Source organism: Culex quinquefasciatus, chromosome 3 (genome assembly GCF_015732765.1).
Source record: "Culex quinquefasciatus strain JHB chromosome 3, VPISU_Cqui_1.0_pri_paternal, whole genome shotgun sequence".
Taxonomy (NCBI): domain Eukaryota; kingdom Metazoa; phylum Arthropoda; class Insecta; order Diptera; family Culicidae; genus Culex; species Culex quinquefasciatus.
In genome coordinates, this window is record NC_051863.1 from 47,686,317 (window position 1) to 47,708,332 (window position 22,016).

Consider the following 22,016-nt stretch of genomic DNA (forward strand, 5'->3'; position numbering starts at 1 on the left):
TACGGCCCCTTTCATTTTTTAACATGTGAAAAAAGAGGTGTTTTTCAATAATTTGCATTGACCCAGAAGGGTCATTTTTTCATTTAGAACAAAATTTTTCATTTTAAATTTCGTTTTTTTTTCTAACTTTGCAGGGTTATTCTTTAGAGTTTAATAATGTTCTACAAAGTTGTGAGCAGACAATTACAAAAATTTTGATATCTAAACATAAGGGGTTTGCTTAAGGCTACCAACTGTACGGATTTTTTCCTTACCATACGACCCTCTTCGCGGATTTTTAACAGGCCGGAATTTTTGTAGGGAATTTTTCGCATAATACGGATTTGTACGGAATTTTAACAACTTTTTAAACATTGAATTGCTTTTTTTTATTTGATCAAAGGTTTTGTTAACTAGACAATTCTATTTTTATTTAACTGTGAGTTTGATTTAGAAATGGAAGATATCCGGGGTTTCCTCAATTCAAACATGATTATCAATAATTCTAGAGTTTTTTTTTCTGAAGGTTCTATAAACTATTGTCTTTCATATGTTGATAGGTCCTTTGAAAAAAATCTCGAATTGTTCTTTTAGAAATTTCTTACTAAACATATTTATCCATTAAACGGCCTTCTAAAACTTGTGAAAAACTTTGAACATTTGAATTAACAAATTTAGAGTTTTTTTAAAGGTCCTATAAAATGTTGTGTTTTACATGTTATAGGACCTTTTCAATATTAAAATAAACTTGGAAATGTGTTCTCGAAAACACTGAAAACGATATTATTCGTAAAAGCAAACTTGACATTTCGTGAACTTTTAAACGTTTAACAAAAAAATTGAAGTACTTAATGTTTTGATTCAAATCACGGTTTATTTATTACTTAAACGTGCAAGTCATAAGCGCTCTGTTAGCTGTAAAAACGACACAGTTTTAAATGTTCAATTCTCAAATTTAATTTAATTTATATAAATAATTCCTTAACAGTTTTTGTTATACCATGCTGTCATATCGGCAAAGTATACGGATTTTTGCTCAGCAAGAGTTGGTAGCCTTAGGTTTGCTTATAAACATCACGAGTTATCGCGATTTTACAAAAAAAAAGTTTCGCATTACTCGTGTGAAGTTACTATCCTAAGCTGAGATGTGGATTACCTTTCAACAGCTGATTAAAAGCTGATTAATTCAAAGTTGGGAATAGAGTTTGCGGGTGCTTGAAGAATCGAGTAAATCTACTGAAGGAAAAAAGTTACAAAATATCCTTCGTAATAGGAATTATCCTTTTAGAACATAGTTTCACACTAATCTGACGTATTTTTTTCACTCAAAATGTATTTTTTAGATTCAATTATTTAAATAATCTGGAACTCTTTGATTTATGAGATGTCCAGTCACCTACTAATGCCAATATCAGTGCTTTGTAATACGTAACACTCGAGATGTTTTTTCTTTGTTTTCCTACAAAAAGCACCCGTGGGTGAGTTCTTACAACCGCCACTCACCAGAGATGAGATGATGCTGCGAGCTTTTTACATCCCTCTCTTACTCTCTCTCTTCTCCTCTTCCTGCCTCGGCACTCATTCTCGCACACCTCGGTGTACCGTTATTTCGCTCTTTGTTTTCGCTAGCCTAACCACAACAATCGGGGACGACGGCATAACGGTTCCTTCAAAACAGTCCAGCGTGACAAGTCACATGGGTCGGTTCGGAACTCATCGCGTTCCTGGTTGCGGAGTTTTGTTTGTTTGTTGGTGTTGAAGGAAAGCAGAGCGATACATCGCCGCGTGGAAAAGCACGCAAACTGTTCGGGGTTTTTGTGAATGAAAACGGTCGCCTGGAGGGTGGTGGGGGGTTGTGAATTAGTTATGGACGAGGGTTAGTAGTAAAAACAACGCGTTCGGAACGCTCTTTTTCCAGCTAGACGCAATTCTGATGCAGAAACCAGGATGTGATTGTGCTGGTGGTTTCCTCTAAATGGGACTTGGCGGAAAAAGTGGTGTGTCATAAAAAGGCGCAATAAAATTGTAGAATTTTGCCTGTGGCAAATAAAAGTCGGCTCTCCTTGTGTGGCCTGGTTTGTGGATCTCTGGCATCGTTGTCTTTGAAGCACACATGCCAAGAACACGGTCGAGTGCTCCCCAATTCAGTCACGGACCAGTGCTGGATGCTGGATGCTGCTGGTTGGCCCAGTTTTGAAAACCTGGCACAGAGCAGCAGCAGCACCACCCCCCACTTCAGAGCAACAGTCAAACGTCAATATATTGATTACTAACGAGCATTTCTCGTCCGGTGTGTGAGTGTGTCACAGTTGGTGTGTGCGTTTGTCTCATGCATAAAACATACTTCCGGCCGTCGTGCGAACGGTCTGACAGAATCCGGCCATCGCAGCGAGCTGTTGCTTCTTAATAATCGAAGCTTGGCAGATCGGAAGTCGGTTACATCACAATGGAGTCCACGGAAGGAGGACCAGGAGCAGCGACGACGGTTGGCGTTGAAACAAGGTAAATTTATGGCGGGATTCGTTTTGTTTCGCTGAAATGAGTTGGTTGGCGCTGATGTGGGGAACGATCCATTAATTTGGGCCGCTAGTTTGGCGTGTGTTCGGGAAAGAGTGCTGATTGGGTTTGGTTTGCTTTCCCTTTTTTGAAATTGGGCAATATTGGGATTGGCACTTTTTGCGTGCTGAATAACCCGGTCACCCGAGCAGACAGAAATAACGCGGGAATAACATTTTTTTGTATTGAAAAATACTATTTGTATTTGTTATTGAAATGGTATGAATTTTGTTATTACCGTCTGCCCGAACAGACGGTAATAACTAAATTCATGCCATTTCAATAACAAATACTGTTAAAATAACAGAAAGTGTTATGGAATATTCTTGCAAAATCCATTCTTGCATAAGAGTTCAATAACAGTTTTTGTTATCATAACAAAATTTGTTATCGGTCTGATATTCATAAAAAGACAGAACAACTTGAGAATAACATTTTTTGTTATGGAAGAATACCTCAAACTGTTTTTGGGATGATCGGATTAGTTGTTAAAATAACAAAAAATAATAACAAAGATTTGTTCGAATAATAACTTAAAATGTTATTAGCCTGTTATTACAATAACAATCCAATAACAAAAAAGTCATAACGACGAATAACAAGTCTTGTTATAAATAACATAACATGTTATTGGACTAGTATTTTCAAATATCAAAAAATGTTATTCCCAAGTTATTTCCGTCTGCTCGGAAAGGGCTGTTTTTGGATTCAATGGTGACACGTGCGAGAGCTGATCAGTGACAAATTGACACCACAGACCAACAGACATAATCAAAGAACAAAGGAAATGGCCAAATTTGTATGGGAGCTGGTGGTTACAACAAAGTTTGACAATTTTTATATTCAAATTATTTCAGGATTGGGTCCGTAAGTTCAACAATTTTAGAATAAGAAGACAACAACTTCCTTAGTTGATGTGTACCCTTAAGTTAAATTTGATCTTTAGAAAAAATCGAAGTTGACTTTATAGCTGTCGGCCACTATTGCTACTACCAACCACTAGTGTCTTCCTTTTTAACTACAAGGACTTCGCCGCCCTGGGCTCCTAAGTGTTTGAGTACGGCACGGAGCGACGGCGCCGGATACCCATATTTACACTTAGAATTTTAAGAGCGCCCGCCGTGGGATTCGAACCTTTATCTTTATGATCTTTAGAACATATAAATAAAAAAAATATATTTATGCTGATAATTTAATTAAATTTAAGGGATTTTCATTTATTCTTATCTTAGCATTTTTAATTAACGATTCAAAAAAAGGGGGATCGAACCCCGTCTCGAGTGAGTTCTCAACTTTCTCGCTTAGAGCAGATGGGAATCGAACCCAGAACCATTCGCTTACAAAGCGAGCACCGTAACCAATAATCGGCCGCTCCCTTGAGCTCTTAGTTATTTAACTTGTTGAAACAAAGTGAATTACACAGAAAAAAAATCGTGGTAAAATTACATCTGGGAAGGGGTACATCTTTTATGTCATAAAAAAGGTGTAATCTTACCTCTGGAAATGTGTAATTTTACCACTTTTCTGGTGTAATGTCACTTTTTTAGTCTAAATTGAGGTAAAATTACATCATAAAATAGATAATATTCAACATTCCAAAATTACAGCTCCAAAATTTACATTATTTTTTACTGTGTACCTTTCCTTTTGCCTTCCTCACTGAGATAAGGCTATAATACTGCTCTGAAAATGAACTTTTTATAAATGACTTGGCGACCCACCTTCATGTACACTTTTCGACTCAGAATTGAAAACTGAAAATGTTTGTGTGTGTGTATGTATGTGTATGAATGTGAACACAATTCTTGCCAAGTTTTTCAGCACTGGCTGAATCGATTTTGATAAAACCGCTCTCATTCGACTTGGTTTAGGGTCCCATACTGCGCTATTGATTTTTTCGAAGTTTTGTTAATCAGTTCAAAGGTTATCTAATCTAATCCCTAACGCAGCCGATCTTTCGAAGGGATCCTGGAGAGTGCCTTAGGTTAGATTACGCCTAGCACTCTTCTTGTCATTTATTAACATTTGTAGTGCGCCATAGCATTAGACTGCATTGAAACATCACAAGGGTTAAAGCGGCCAGGCCTACTGCGTAAAGTCGTATCGCAGAGACATGATTCGGTTGAAGTAGGTTGAGTTTGAGTACGGAGGGTTCCAACAACAACACAATTCTGAATCGACAGGAGAGGAAGAAGCGTGGTGACACACCACCACACGCTCCGAGATTTGGTTGTATTCGTTGGGAGCACCATGCTAAGAAGGTTTGGTACTCTGAGACCCTCTGGGACATTGTATTTCCACGAATGCCCTGGACACTATTTGCCGTGGTTATAGCGGCTATAGCTAGTTTAAAATTTATTGTTTATTTCTATGCTATGGCTTTTGAAGATGTTTTTATGTTTTGATCAAGTTAAATTTGTAAATATTGTTTAATTTTGCATTACAAATAACTCATTATACCTTTGAAAAGTCCTCAGTGCTAATCGTTTCGTTCGAGTTCCAAATCAATTCTTTCTTGAAAGAACCCAGATACCCACTTAGAGGCCAATTAATTAATGTTACTGAATTCAGTTATACTCAAGGTCATTCTAAAATTTATGTTTTCATGATTCACATTGAAATTACATCAACGAAAACCATTGTTTTCAAGACAAAGAAACGGTGGAAAACCCCTTAACCGTGGACTTTGAAATGAAATGACCGCATCTGCAACTATGGCCATCAATTTAATGGCTGTGCACTGAGCATACCTCAATGAAAAATATATAAAAGCACAAGAAACACAGCGATATTTAGCACAGTTGTAGCTGTTGTCGTGGCAAAACATTTCTGTGGCTTTATTTCTCTCCATTGTAATTTCAATGAATCAACCGAGATGGAGTGCAGCTGACTTGCAAGGCTCTATAGAAGTTCTCCAGGTTATTCTTGCTATGGTCAGCAGCAGAATGAGCAAACAAAAAACAAAAGGCAAAGCACTCTTATTCACAACTATGGTAGACATTCTAGTGGTTGGGCTGAGTGAAATTAAAATCCTATGAAACATTGTGTAGCTTTGCTCATTTCTGACGAAAGGAAATAATATGGAAATTAAATGTCATTTCACTGTTTCGGGTTTCGAAAGAATTCTTGGTCGTATGATAACAAGAGCTGTTTTGCTTGAAATCGTCAACCATTTCTTGTAGGTGTTCTTTTCTCGAAACCCAAACACAGTCTTTTCAACGTTTTCCACACGCTCGACACGATAATGGAAATTCATCCCCTCTTTCGCCTTCCTTTCCTCCACCGCTTGATATTGAAATTTTTCCGAACGACAAAAATCATCATAAATCCTGGAATTTCTACCGCAAGCTTTGGAAGCTGAAGCAGTTTGAGATGCAGCTTTTATGTATTCACGTGCGCCGATGGCGAATATTTTCCACCCTTCCTAGGAAGATACAACAAGGCAGAACATATTTCTTGTAGAAGAGGGGGGAGCAGAAACCAAATGAATTTGCAAATTGAATCACGTGGGGGGAGCTTTTGGGAAGAATCCATTATTACGTATTTGGTAGCAGTGATCGACGAATAATGGGGAATCGTTTATAATTTTTGAGGGTAATTCCACATTTTTTCTTCAACTATAATTTTCAAAATTAAATTGGGAAATTTATTCAAAACTTGTGTAGTGCTAAAAACTGCATAAAGATGATTAAAAATGGCAAAGTTTGGCTTTTCCTCGATGCGCCAAAATTGCAGCAAAAACTTACTTCATTATTCATTCTGACAAGATTACAAAACCGTCATCAAGCTGTGTGCTTCAAAGTAAGCTTTACTTGGACTGAGGTGAAGTGGGGATTCTGCAGGATTCTCATTTAATTATTGGTTGCACTTAATTTATTCAATGTAGTAAATCTGCTCTTTTAAAATTATTCGTTCTCAAACTTTTTTCTTCAATATTCGACTCTGCTTGCGTCACACAAAAATTACAATAGCAACATAATGAGAAACCATAAAGTCTGATAACCCAGCAACAGAGCCCAGGACAGCGAGCCTGAACTAACCTCGACCTGGATCGGAAAGAAGGCACGGCTTTATATATTGACCAAATAAGTCACTATTAGTGTGACAGCAGCACCAGCGCCAGCGCCACTGTCAGTCAGTGGTGATGGTGCTTCGATGGTAATTGGACGATGGAAAGTAAATGTTTATTTTCATTAGTGAGACATTCAAATGACACACTTCATTCTGATGGTGGTGGATAACCTGCGGTGGAAGTTCATTCATGCTGCTGATGTTGACTTATCATCATGGAGGTTTATTTGTTTGTTAATTTGCATTGGAAAGCTAGTGGATTTTGCCGCAGTTGGAAGGCATTGAACGAGTCATGTATTGATTAAACTGTGATCAAAGGTATAAGTTAGACATCAATGTTTATGTAACGAGCATAGTAACATTTGCTTTGGAAGCACAAGTATGTACTACACCTATTTTTTTTTTAAATATCCTTTTTCGAATCAAAAATCAATAATTTACACACAATTACAAAATCAAACATGAAAGAAAACTGCGGTTTCTAGTCCTCAGGCGCCAAACTATGCTAGCCAATTCATTGAATTCCCAACATAACAAAAATGAGGGGTCTGACCAAAATTTCATTTTTAAGTTGAAAATCACATCCCCTAATGGCCATTTCCTCGAGTGTCACCTCTTCCAAAAGAACTGACTCCACTAAATCCAACAAAAAGTCCATCTCTGACTCCAGCTTTTGAGACCCACCTTGACGTATTCATATCAACTCAGAATCAAAAACTGAACAAATGTCTGTGTGTGTGTTTGGATGTGGATTTGTGGATCTCGGCACTGGTTCAACCGATTTTGTCTGTTTTGATCCCATTCAATCCCATAAGAGCCTATAGAATATTATGAAGTTTAGGAAAGTACTTCAGAAATTATGTTAAAAAAACGTTTTGAGGAAAGTCCGGAAGATTGTAAAAAGGGTGGTTTTGTAAGCAAACCAGGCATGCAATATTTGTTTCTAGAATGTTATTTCAGTTATTTGAAGATCTGACAACCCTATCAAAAGTTATAAGCACTTAAGTGTTATTTATATACATCATAGAGGCCGAATCTCTGATATTTTAATGAAAACGTCATCTGGATCCATCGTGCGATCCATCATTGGATTGGTAATCAAAAGACCTTTCCAACGCATCGAAAAGATTGAAGATTTGACCACCCTATCAAAAGATATAAGCACTTAAATCTTATTTATACACTTTATAGAGGCCGGATCTCAGATATTTTTATGAAAACGTTTTCCGGATCTGTCATGCGACGCATCGTTGGATGAGTTATGAAAAGTCCTTTCCAATGCGTCTAAAGGTTTGAAGATTGATGAAAGATTGAAGGATGATGCAATTCTGACTGAATGTATTCACTATTTGAATGTGAGGAAGGCACCAACCTCCTTAAGCATAGCATAGCATAGCATTGGTGTTTACCCGTAGTTGCTACTCTGTTATTGACCAGGACCTCCAAGAATTGCTCCGTGGACCACAGATGAAGAGTAGGAACCAATCATCACCACTTCGCAACTTTCAAATGTCCCTATCATGCTAGCCAATCACAGCGCCGGCCACGACCAGTGGTAACACACGGGGAAGTGGATAGAAATTTTAGTCCGATACTTGAGTGATGAAGACCGCTAAATCGGCTGCGTCTTCGACAAAGTATCACGTGAGGTTTGAGGGTGTTAGTAAGATGGGTGTGAAGCCAGGATTCACCGTGGTAAGTGATGCGGCCGGTCAAATCTATTTTAAGTCCTTAATTCTTCGTATGTTCTTGGATTCATTTTGGAAGCTTTTCCAACTCGGTTCACCAAGCTTTTTGTGGTGAATTCTGGTCGTGTTGAAAGTTCAATATTCGCCTAACAATTATGCAACCAGTAAGTGTCAACTTGCAAGGAAGGCACCAACCTCCTTAAGATGGATTAAGTAATGTTTTTTATATACCTTGATTGAACTTCGCTAATTGAAAACCCGATTCGTCAAATCTTTAAACTCTTCTATGAAAAATAATAATTTAGAGGTCAAACTTTTTTTGGGAGAACTGCTCATATTTGAAATAATGGAAAAACTCACAAAAATATTATTACATTCAAGAATAGGTTGTTTTTAAAAATAAAATAAACTTCTAAAATATTTTAGATGTCGAACATTTTTATTCAAATAACTGCTCATGTTTGAAGGAATGGAAAAACTCACAAAAACATTACGACAGTCAGGAATAGGTTGTTTGGAAAGAAAACTTAAACAAAATTTTAGAAGTCGATTTAGAGAAATTTTAGATTATCGAAAGTTTGAAAAAAAAAATGAAAAAACTCACAAAAATATTACGACAATGATGAATAGGTTGTTTTCAGAAAAAAAAAAATGAGAATTTGCCTTTTTATCTCATCTTTCTAAAAGGATGAATAAACTAGCAGAAAAAAAATGGATTTGTTTGTAAAAAAATATTTATTTTCAAGAAAATTTTAGAAGTTTATAATTATTATTATTATTTGATTCCACATTTCACATTCGACCTCTTGTCCTTTTGACGTTTTGTCCATTCGACCTTTTGTCCCCCTTCGACCTTTTGTCTTTCGAAATTTTTACCCCCTTTTCGAGACGATATTATAGGAGTGAAAGGGGGGGGGGGGGGGGGAGGACAACATTAAGTTGATAAAATATTTGCAAAGGCCTTGATAAAATAAAAATTAATTCGGTCTCACAATTTAAAAATCATTTTAAGCCTTTTTCCTAGAGAAAATTTCAAAAATATTTATTTATCCTTTCGGAAACCGCGTTTTTTTAACTCCACACAAAGTACCTAGCCTGTATACTGCCAAAAAAGGAATCTATAACATTTCCCCGAAACCCATATTACCGAATGGACATTTCCCCGAATGCTACTTCCCCGAAAAGACACTTCCCCTAATAGTCATTCCCCGAATTCCATTTACCCGAATTTCCCGTTTCCCCTAATCGTCCACATCCCGAATGTCATTTTCCCGAATGGGCCACAATCCCGAATGCCACTTACCCGATTAGTCATATCCCTGAATAGTCATTTCCAAAAATCAAAATCAAATTATTCGCTCTACAGCATTGCCTTGGCGTTCTCGATTGCGAGATTCCTACTCGAAACTAGGTGTCCGAAGGCTTGATTGTTGAGGCAATTGCAAACCTATTTTTACACCTTAGCTTCCATCCACCCCGGGATTCGAACTGACGACCATTGGATTGTTAGTCCAACTGCCTATCAGCGACTCCACCGAGACAGGACCCAGGGAGACGACTCCTACACCTGGACTGAGCTAACGACCTAACCTTTTTTTTTTTTAGGTTAGTCCGGGGCCAACATTTACTTCCCGTCCGACGGAAGGCGTGATCAGACAAATCTCGTCTCGAAAAATGCCACCGGGACCGTCTGGGATCGAACCCAGGCCGACTGGGTGAGAGGCAACCACGCTTACCCCTACCCCACGGTTCCCGGTCATTTCCCTGAATGCCATTTCCCCGAACGCGGTCAAGCGGAAATGCCCGGTGCCCAGGAGCGCGCGCGAGTTTTTTTTTGCTTTTGGGGAAATTGCATTTTATAAGAAAAAAATTGATGGCATTTTTTATCACATCAAACTACATATAATAATTCTTGAAAGGTTCGTATTGGCCTTGAATGATCAACTTTCTTTTTGGCTTCATTCAGAACAGACGTAGCATTTAGGGGGGAAGAGGTGTTGAAAGGTTTGGTACTTTCATTCAATTACAATTAATATTGTTACAGCCTTTTTTTTATATATTCTCAAAACAATTACTTTTTTCTTATAGACATGATAATAATAATGCAATAGAAGTTTTGTTATTTTTATGATTCAGAAAACATACCGTGCGATTTTCGTAGTACAGAACGACAGAACCCCGTTCACACTGATCATTTTATTCACATTGCTGGTTTGGGATTTGGCGAAAAGTATAATCAACAAAAACTTTAAATAAAATTTGTACCAGCCTGATGTACCAATTTTTTTGATTTTTGAAATTTTAAAACTCGAAAGAAGACAAATTTCCTTGCAAATTTCTCAAAAACAACATCTAATTATGCGGTTGAATACAAATGTTAATTGAACAACTTTTGAATCCAAGATGGCGGCCAATATGGCGGTGTTAAAATATTGAAAAAATGCATTTTATTATTTAATATGCAATCAACTGTTCAAATTTGACTAAAATGGTGTTGCAGAACTCAAATTTGATGTTTAAAACAAGAAAAAGAAAAAAACGAAAAAACAATTTTTTGTTCGTGATTTGATTATCCGAAGTCCCATATAAACCTTCGGATAATCGAAACTTGGGATAATCGAGGCTTCGGATAATCGAGTCTGGACTGTAATTGTGTCCTAAAATTGAGCTTAAATATGTGTTATATTTTTTTTTTCACAACGATAAAGCTAATTTTTCTAAGTACAATGACCCTTTGAACGACCGCAAAGGATTTAAAATTGATTTTTAATTCAATTTTTAAAAAATCACTTCACGGCCCTTCTTGGCAGACTCGTTCCAAGGGGACCATAGTTGATCCGTCGAAAAAATGTTGTCTTGTAAATAACTTTTTTTTGCATAAAAATGAAAAAAAAGTGATCAGAAATGGTTTTTAATCGTGTTTCATAATAATTGACAAAAGGCTTCACTACCCAATTTACAACATTTAATCAACAGCATACCCGAAAAAGCTGTTTGTTCGGTAAAATTGAGAAAGAAAATAACTGTTAGTCATGGAAAAAGGCTTTAGCGAAAATGATGATTAGGGGCTTTGAAAATTCGGGAAAATTTAAATTTAAATAAATGGCAATTGGCGTAAGTGTCACTTCGGGGAAATGGCATTCGGGGAAATGGCCGATTAGGGGAAATGGCATTCGGGATATAGCCGATTAGGGGAAATGATATTCGGGGAAATGGCATTCGGGGATGTGGCCAATTAGGGGAAATGATTTTCGGGGAAATGGCATTCGGAGAAATGTCATTCGGGGAAATGAGCTGTACCCCAGAAAAGATGTCACAACTTCACATCAATTGCAATAAATTTGTAGCTGTAAAGACAAAACCTATCAATAGATAAAGATTGACTGAACTACTGAAATAATGTTAAAGCGTAAAATTGTTTAGAAAAACCTGCTTCGGCAAAGTATCGGAAAAATTTATAATCACCGCGCCATTTCTCACCGAAATTGCAGCTTCTCTACCTGCGCTACGCAATCCATCAATGAAAAACTTTCAGCAAGAAATAACGACAGTTTTCCACTGTTCCGGAGATTTGCATTTGTCAAGCTTAAAGGAAACTTTCCAACCGGACACAAATGTTAGTTAAATTTGTTCAACCTCGTCCTTCACCTCTCAGTTGCAAAAAGTGTGCACGTTTGCACTACTCCCATGAAAGTTGTCACCTTTATCTTTGCATTCAAGCTGAGGCTTTCTCCCTCCCAGAACACGGTGAATCCAACTCTTTTGCGTTGTTCGTCAGCAGGTTTGCCTGTTGCTCGAAATTAGAGCGAGCAATTTTGGCTTTGCAATGCAACTCTGAAGCTTGTTCATTATGCAGGCGGTCGCAGCACTTTCTCTAATGAAAGTCCTGGTTTGGGTTCCGTGAAAATGCAGGTGGACAGTTTGCTGGCTTGGCATTATTTTTAGTGATGGTGGTTTGCATCTTTTCAGATTCCATTCTGAGCTAGGTTTACATTTTCGTTGACATAGATAGATAGGTCAGATTAGTGTTAGGATCAAAAGGATTTCTGATGAAGCAATCAAATTTTCTGTCTTATTTTTAAATGGTCTGATTTAAGCTTTAAATCATCAAAAATACAATACCACAACATTTAAATTCAGGTCAGCTGAATTTAATGCAATTATATTACAAAAAGAAATTAGAAGTCTCCGCCAGAAACGACTGCCTTGACATCTACACATTTTGCATTCAATATTAGAAACGAAACAACCCAAACAGCACTCCATGTAACGTCTTCGACACAGTGATGGGAATTTCTTGATGAGTTTCGTGGAAATTTACAAACTTTTTTTTTCCAATGACTCAAATTGGCAGCCAAATTTGGATCGAAAATTAATGAGAAACTGGAATTTCACTTTCATGCAAGGTCATGCCTGGCTCCGCACAATTTTATCTATATTTCAGAAGGCATTCTGCTCATCAGTTTTTGGAATTTATTCAATCCCCCTTCAAAAAGGACTCCAGAAACACAGTTGGTGCTGCTGATGGAAACAGTGTCATTTCGGGGCCTTCGACAAGACAATCTGCCCTCCTTCGCCGGAATCCGCAACGTCAGAATCGAAAAAAGCGAAAACTTCTGACCGAATTCCGCTTCTTCTGCAAAATGATGATGTTGTTTCTTGGCGTGGAGGTCGAAGATTCCGTAGTCGTGGCGAAATTGGACCCCGGAATGCCGCCAGAATTGCTTATGTCTGCGAAGCGGCTACTTCATTCCGAATGCAGCGCGTTTGGAGCCCTTGCCTCCTGATTTCGGCTGGGAAAGCTCGACCGAAATGGGGTGTTGTCTTCAACTGGCAAAATGTAACCGAGCTGTGACATGCAACGCTGGCACAACCAAGTGAAGAAGAAGCTCAAAGAGAGGTGGGAAAGATGGCTTTAACAGAGCTGCAAATTTTCACGGGAGAACGAAATTTAATTCCAGTTGAGTTTTAAGAAAAAAATATCAAGGCCAAATTTTTTGTTGTTGAGTGTGTGGAAATTTTGCCAAGCGTAAGATTGTAATGTGCATAACATAGCAAAATTAAGTAGAATAAATTGTTAACTTCTTTATTTGACGGACTAGCCAAATAGTGTCTTTAGAAGTGTTATTGTACATGATAAGGACTATCTTCTGAAATTATTGACTTTCAGGGTGACGACTCTCCAGAGTGTCAACCAAAATCTCACTTTTTTGGATTATGTTTTAGGGCTTTGGAAAGTTAAAGAGAAAAAAAATTCATGAAAGTTTGTGAAGGATGCGAAATTTTTAGCTCTTGATTTGATCTTGATCTTAAAGCCATTTTGTGTCATTGGTTCACTCATATAAAACTTCACACAATTTTGGCAGCTGTTCATACAAAAATGGAACGTAAATATTCGAAAATCTCTAACTTTTCATGGAGTATTTTAATTGATTTAGTGTCTTCGACAAAGTAGTGAGTATTGATGAGGACTATTCAGAAAAAAATATTTACGGAAATAAAATTGTTTTTTCAATTTACATTTTATCACAAAAAAATGAATTTCCCAAAATCAGTATTTTTTATTTTTTTATATATTTTAGGGGCCATTCTTTTTTTAAAATAGTGACTTTTGTAACTACTTGATTTTCGTAAAAAAATGTACTTAAAAAATTTGACCTCATTTTTGCCTTTCTTACTAAAGAAAGGTATAGGTTTTACTTTAAGGCTGGACGTCATTTCCATCTTCGTAATTATGTCGATTCAGCATGAATTTTAATCGGAAAAATCGTCAAAAAATCACACTGCATCGATTTTCGACGCTTCGTCGCTAAGTTGTCAAGTTGAGCTTCGAATACTGGCGCGAGAATGCTGGCGGATCTATTTTGTGGCTCGACTTATACTCGTTTTGTAGTAGCTTGTCTACCGATGTTTCCTACAACATGTAAGATATCGTAGCTTTTCGGTTTCTTTTGCCCTGTCCGGTTTTGCATAACTGTCCAATGTTTATGCAAAAACTTTTGTGACATAGGACATTCATCCAGCTACAATCAATTTGTTTCCCGTGCGCTCCTAAAATCGCCTAGATGTAGACTTCATTTTCGTAAGTTTATTTAACAGGGTTCATTGGATTCCAATAGGAGCTTTCTAAGATTTTCATCGTTTATATCGTTTTCAAAGTTTTCAATGCTGGCGACGCCAATGGCTTTCTACCTAAGGGTGCTTTCAGAGTGGACGCTACTAGCGACGCGACGCGACTTTGACAGGCGAAGCGACCACGCGCGACTCATTTGCTGCCAGCAGAAGTCGCGTCGCTTCCACTCTGAATACGCGCGCGGCTTCTGCTGGCAGCAAATGAGTCGCGCGTGGTCGCTTCGCCTGTCAAAGTCGCGTCGCGTCGCTAGTAGCGTCCACTCTGAAAGCACCCTAAGGTTCTCGCGACTGAGGTTCTCGCGATTGAGTGTGTAGTGGTGCGGTTGTTAAAAATAGCTACCTCTGACTCTGTCACTTTCGTATTAATCTTCTCATTGAAAAGTGCCGGCGACAAAATTGGGCGAAAAGTTCACCGCCCGGAGATCGCGAGTTGGCGCGAGCGAATGAACACCGCGAAAAAAGATTCGGGGGTGCATTGGGGTTAAATGATCATTTCGTCATTCGGTTTAATTTAAAAATAATTATTTTTTCGTAAATATCGCTACTTTGATGCGATGTAATTCATTTTTACAGTAAATTAGGCATTGTTACATCAAATTTGACCTTTCAAACGCACTAGAATGGCCAAATTTTAAAACATCAATGTTTGCCAATTTGACCGTTTTACCCCCGATTCCCCTTGTAGAACAAAAGAAAAGTTCATCCGCGGTCTGTCAGCAGCGCGCTGTTTTGTTTGCTGGATCAACATTTGGAAATGTCGAACGTTGAAGGAAATCGCTCAAAAAATGGAAATTAACCGATTTCAAATGTTATGGCCGCAAATGAAAGGTAAGGGTGGCTAATTTTTTATTCCGATCTGTAAAACTAGTTCTGGCGAGGGTTCTGGGCACTGCGGCAATAGATTTTACCGGCGGGTTTCTTCCGGTTGCATTTGATTTGAGGAGAAGGTTTTTCAATCCACCAGGGGCTTATTCGGGGGCAACAGTTTCGGTAATCCGGAACTTCCGGTAAGTTTCATATTTGCAGTGTTTAGCATGAAAAACAAACTCAGACCAATCTTTCAAGTGTGCGCTCTTTTTGAGGAGGGGCGCAAACCGAAGAAGAGCGCAACTCGGGGGAGCGTTATTTCGGGGTTTGAGCGCAAATCGAAGGAGCGTTATTCCGGGGTTTTGGCGTAAAATGGGATTTTCTTTTTTAATTTTATTTACAATTAAACGAAACATTTATATAAGGGGTCATCCACAAAACACTGATAATGGGCCATCCTCAAATCTGGGTATCCAAGAACTCCCGGATGTCATGGCCTAGATAGCTACCTGATCAACGGAGGTCTATATGGGTGAATTAACCATCGGTATACACTCAACCCCCGATGGTTGGTCACTTTTTCGTTTGACACTTTTTAAGTTTGTACCCCGTTGGTTGGTCAAAGTCAAACTAAAAAGTGACGAACTGTCACTTTTTACACGGCGCTCACGCACACTATCAAAACACACGTTTGGTAGTGTGCGTGAACTCCGTGTAAAAGGGGTGTCAAACTAAAAAGTGACCCCGTTCGTCTGACAACAGTTGGTGTCAAACCATCGGGGTTTGAGCGTAGCTTCAGTGAACAACGATGGACACACTGGGGTACGTTGGATTGTTATAAGTCTTCTAAGAACTCCTTGATGTTATGACCTGGATATCAACCAGATCAACGGAGGTGTATATGGGTGAATTAACCATCGGTATAGCTTCATTTTGCTTCAGTAAACCACGATGGATACCCTTCGCCATGTTGGATTATTATGGGTCCTCCAGGAACTCCCGGGAGTTATGACCTGATGATCCAAGGCTGTATATCATAGGTACTCACGATCCTGCTTTGCATTAGTGTGAGTGCATGACTCCGTGCCACTAAAACCAAAACAATAACAAACGAACAATGGACCGTGCCAGGAAAAGCAAAACATAAACAATGTCAGTGGCAGTGAAGTGAGAGAGTCAGAGATAACGATTTTGACAACCGCACTACTACACACTCGCGAGTATGGGAGAGTGGGGAGATCCCAAGCCTGTATCTCGTCAGCATGTGGGTAAAACAATTAGCTTTGTTCTAGAAAGTTGTGCGAAATTAACTAAAACTCATTGTAGAAAACAAAGAAAAAAATAAAATAAAATGTTTAGATTGAGTTACACACATTTTTCTAAAACGAGCTGCAAAAAACTTCCAAGAGATCTTTTTTTCTTTTTTTGATACCGTCAGTGGGGGTGACATTGGGTCTGGGGGGTGAGATTGGGTCAAAGTGATTTTTTACGGATTTTAACTTTTGTCAGGTTCTTCTCAATGAAAATGAATTCTGTTGAAAGGGTTGTGTAGGGGACATCTTAAGATGACTTCGCTGAAAAAATCTCGTTCCTAGAACAAATCCTGTTATTTTGGCAGCTGTCTAAAGTTGGGGTACGTTTTTGGCCAAAAATGACCTCTCGAAAAATCATTTTTCTTATATTTTTGTTAGAATTGCTCGAAAACAACCCAAATGTTTGAAAATCTCCACTTCAAACATTGTAGCGTGTCAATACGATTCCCTCGAACTAGAAACACTGTTGGATGACTTGTTATTATCATATCGTTGTATTTGAGCATCATTTTAGTTTCATTTGACCCAATGTCACCCCCTCTAAGGGGTGAGATTGGGTCAATTTTCAAACAATTGGCATTTAAGGTAGTGTTCATCAAAATCCACCATATTTTGGGAAAATGTTAGTTAACTATCTAAGAACAAATCTACGTTGAAAGATTTCCGATGTTATTTAAATTGTTTTTGTTATTAAGAAAATACTAGAGGTGTATCGTTTTTTGACCCATAGTCACCCCCACTGACGGTATGCATAGAAAACACTAAAAAATTATTCAAAAAAATATTTTTTATATATGAATTGTTTGATAAACTTATCAACTCCAAAACCCTTACGCATTTGATGTTAAATTTATCGTCATACTATTTTTACAATCAATTGTTTAAAAAAGTGCGTTTAGGGAGACTTGATCCCTGCATTTTTACAATCACTGGAATCAGCCTCAAGATTAATTAATTGGGCTGAGTTCTCATACATAGTTTCCTTTAGTATAGTTGTACATAACATACTGCAGTTTGAACCTTTTTTCAAAAGTTTTATAAACAAAAATTTCCAGCTTTTGTAAACATGCTTAATTTTGGTCTAAAAATAATATTTTAGGTTTTTAAATATTTGACATACTAAACTTGTTATATTTTGAAATTGCTGTAACTTATAGAAAATTAAAAATTTGGATGAATAAGAAACATTTTGCTTCAGATTTCTTCAAAATGTTGAAAGGGGGATCAAGTTACCCCTAACATTTTTAAAATGCCGGTTTAAAATATTTTTTTAAAACGCTTGGCATGATTCGAAGAGTTCATCTGATGAAATACCCTTATTAGCCAAACATAGATGAATGTTTGAGCTTTCAATTCATGCAAAAAGTTTATAGTTTTGTGAGAAATTGACAGAGTTATGTGCGATACAAAAAAGGGGATCAAGTCTCCCCACTCTCCCCTACCTTAGGTAGAAAGCCATGCTGATGATCTACCTAATCAACGGGGGTCTACATGGGTGTATTAAACATTGTAACTATAAGCTTTTTTAGACTAAAAAAAGTTTTTTATTCAAACTTGGTCATAACTTAAAACTTTGCCAATGGTTGGTATTCAGAAAATCTTATCTCAAGATACAGATTTGCGAAAACATTCACAGCACTTGTGTATAGACAGACACCATTTGAATGAAGAATATGAGGCAATAGTGCACAATAACTATTTTGGTCATAAAAAAACATCAATGGACAAGGTTTCATACAAATCTGAAAATGCAATCAAAAGTCGATTTGCAATAACGAAAGGAATTAAATACTTTGTTGAATCCAAATTAACGCCTCATTTTTCTGTTTGTTTGTTGTTGTGCAGGTTTGGTTTCAAATATTTCGTTTGATATGTTTCTGTTTCAATTGGGCCCAAAGGTGAAGCTTACATTTGTGATATTATTGTTCACAACGATAAAGCTTATTTTTCTGAGTACAATGACACTTTGTACGACCGAGAAGGATTTAAAATCGATTTTAAATCAATTTAAAAAAAAAATCACAGCTCGTTCTAAGCGGACCTTAGTTGATTCATAAAAAAAAATGTTGTCCTGTCCTATTTTTTGCATTTAAATGAAAAAAAAAAATGATCAAAAATGGGTTTTAATCTGTTTTTTACCGTTGAACATAACAATTGACTCAGGGTTTTAGGACCCTATTGTCTATATGGGTGAATTGATCATCGGTGTGGCTTCAGGTAGCTTCAGTGAACAACGATAGATACTCTAGGGTACGTTGTTTTCGATCATCCAAGAATTCCAGGAAGTGATGACCTGATGATCTACCTGATCAACGCGAAACTATATGGGTATATCAACCATCGGTATCGCTTCAAGAAGCTTCAGTGGACCATGATGGACACTTTGCACCATGCTGGATTGTTATGGGTTTCCCAGGAACTCTCGGAAGTCAGGTAAACCATCAGGTCATAACTCCCGGGAGTTCCTGGAGGACCCATAATAATCCAACATGGCGAAGGGTATCCATCGTGGTTCACTAAAGCTATCTGAAGCTATACCGATGGTTAATTCACCCATATAGACCTCCGTTGATCAGGTAGCTATCTAGGCCATGACATCCGGGAGTTCTTGGATACCCAGATTTGAGGATGGCCCATTATCAGTGTTTTGTGGATGACCCTTATATAAATGTTTCGTTTAATTGTAAATAAAATTAAAAAGAAAATCCCATTTTACGCCAAAACCCCGGAATAACGCTCCTTCGATTTGCGCTCAAACCCCGAAATAACGCTCCCCGAGTTGCGCTCTTCTTCGGTTTGCGCCCTCCTCAAAAAGAGCGCACACTTGAAAGATTGGTCTGAGTTTGTTTTTCATGCTAAACACTGCAAATATGAAACTTACCGGAAGTTCCGGATTACCGAAACTGTTGCCCCGAATAAGCCCCTGGTGGATTGAAAAACCTTCTCCTCAAATCAAATGCAACCGGAAGAAACCCGCCGGTAAAATCTATTGCCGCAGTGCCCAGAACCCTCGCCAGAACTAGTTTTACAGATCGGAATAAAAAATTAGCCACCCTTACCTTTCATTTGCGGCCATAACATTTGAAATCGGTTAATTTCCATTTTTTGAGCGATTTCCTTCAACGTTCGACATTTCCAAATGTTGATCCAGCAAACAAAACAGCGCGCTGCTGACAGACCGCGGATGAACTTTTCTTTTGTTCTACAAGGGGAATCGGGGGTAAAACGGTCAAATTGGCAAACATTGATGTTTTAAAATTTGGCCATTCTAGTGCGTTTGAAAGGTCAAATTTGATGTAACAATGCCTAATTTACTGTAAAAATGAATTACATCGCATCAATAAAAAAAATAATTATTTTTAAATTAAACCGAATGACGAAATGATCATTTAACCCCAATGCACCCCCGAATCTTTTTTCGCGGTGTTCATTCGCTCGCGCCAACTCGCGATCTCCGGGCGGTGAACTTTTCGCCCAATTTTGTCGCCGGCACTTTTCAATGAGAAGATTAATAACAATGCCTAATTTACTGTAAAAATGAATTACATCGCATCAATAAAAAAAATAATTATTTTTAAATTAAACCGAATGACGAAATGATCATTTAACCCCAATGCACCCCCGAATCTTTTTTCGCGGTGTTCATTCGCTCGCGCCAACTCGCGATCTCCGGGCGGTGAACTTTTCGCCCAATTTTGTCGCCGGCACTTTTCAATGAGAAGATTAATAGAAGCTGAATGGTTAGCTTCCCTGCACCGTCCGGCACACGCGGTTCACTTGTACCTCGGTTTTGCTTGGCTTGGTGCGCTGGAACGATGAACCAAAATATTCCGCGTATTCATGTAAAAGACACGCGGCATACCAGCCTCGAAACGACGCGCCACACTTTCGGCAAATGCGCGCTGTAAAATCCCATACTGCGCGTTTTGTTTTTGTTGATCTTCTTCTTCGAATTGCATGGTATTGTTGCCGGGTATGTTTTTTATTGCACCAAAAGTGCAAAAAATCGCTGGCAACAGTGTCTGCGGCACATTCTGAAATGCCGCGCGGCGTGTACCTTTGAAAGAAACGGACAATACCAACACACAAAAGGGCTCGTACCAAAGCAAAAAAACCAAAACCGCGGTTTGCGTTGTCACTGGCGCATGGAAAGCTTGCTATAATCACGTTTGTCATAAACGCTTGTTTGATTACAAACTTACAAACATATTGTACGATTGAAAATATTCTTTTGGTGAAAATTGCGCTTTTTATTTCTTTTGGAAATCATATCATTTATAATACATTGCTTTCATCATAAGACTTTCTTTTGTGCTGACGTTATAAATAAACAAAGTCGATGTTATGAATTGAAAAAAGTTGTACCATTGTTATATTCTTCAGTAAGAAAGGCTCTATCTCAACCCAGGTGGGATTAAATCGGGTTTTTAAATGTAATCGAATTCGTACTTTACACGACAAATTGTAGGAAATTTTCTGAACTTTTCGAAAAAAATATTTCGAAATGGACAAATTTACATAAAAAATTAGGTCAAAAAATGTTGGATACATGATTTTTCATTTTTTAACAAAAATCACTATTTTATAAAAACATTCATACCTCGTCGGTAAAATTCTGGTTCATACTTCTGATTGGCTTAAGAGATGCGGGGTTTTGTCCCCTAAAACATTAATATCCTAAAAAATAAATCAAAAATCAAATATCTGGATTTTGGGAAATTGATTTTTTGTGAAAAAAGTTAATTAAAAATTTCGCATGTTTTTTCCGTGTTCCTTTTTTTCTGAATAGTCCTCATCAATACCTACAACTTTACCGAAGACTCAATCAAAACATTTCTTGAAAAACATTTCGCATATTTATGTACCATTTTTGTATGAACAGCTGCCGAAATTGTATGGAGATTTGTATGGGTCATCATTTCACGAAAGCCGCGTAAACCGTGAAATTTGCCCTTGACCGTGAAATTTCGTAAATACCGTGAAATGGCACGAAATTCTAATTAATTAGTTAACCAATTGTACCTGAGTGATTTTGAACATCGAGCTTTATTTCACAGGCATTACGAAATTTTCGAAAATATTGTTTATTACAATGTTTTACGAAAAGTTCCAGCGAAATAAGCTTTGGTGTAACATGCCTTCCCAAGTAACATTTTTTTCCAGGAGTTCTACAAGAGCTCTTAAAGATAGCTACAGCATAGCAGTTTGGACCGCGGTAGGATAAAATTCTCTTTAAAACTTCTTCAGGAGTTTGGAAGAGTACTTGAAGAGAATTTTATCCTACCGCGGTCCAAACTGCTATGCTGTAGCTATCTTGAAGAGCTCTTGTAGAACTCCTGGAAAAAAAATGTTACTTGGGTTGGGTAATACAATTTCACGTTTAAAGCATGGTTTTTTTTTTCAACATTTCACAAAAAATATGAACGGACGATTTTCAAAACTGCAAAGAAAGAAACTGCAGAGCAGTTTT

The 22,016-nt window shown here is 37.7% G+C and overlaps 1 protein-coding gene across 7 annotated transcripts in view; it reads left to right on the forward strand.

Moving 5' to 3' along the window:
- The window catches only part of LOC6052037 (GTPase-activating Rap/Ran-GAP domain-like protein 3), a 333,316-nt gene that overhangs the window by 134,738 nt on the left and 176,562 nt on the right, over positions 1-22,016 (forward strand). The window contains exon 1 of one of the 7 annotated variants that reach the window (XM_038264594.1): positions 1,644-2,481. The exons of the other annotated variants lie outside the window; for them this stretch is intronic. Within the exon in view, the coding sequence (XP_038120522.1) occupies positions 2,426-2,481 (56 nt within the window). The 5' untranslated portion in view covers positions 1,644-2,425. Of the gene's footprint in view, positions 1-1,643; positions 2,482-22,016 lie in introns of those variants that run through there. 7 annotated transcript variants of the gene reach the window in all.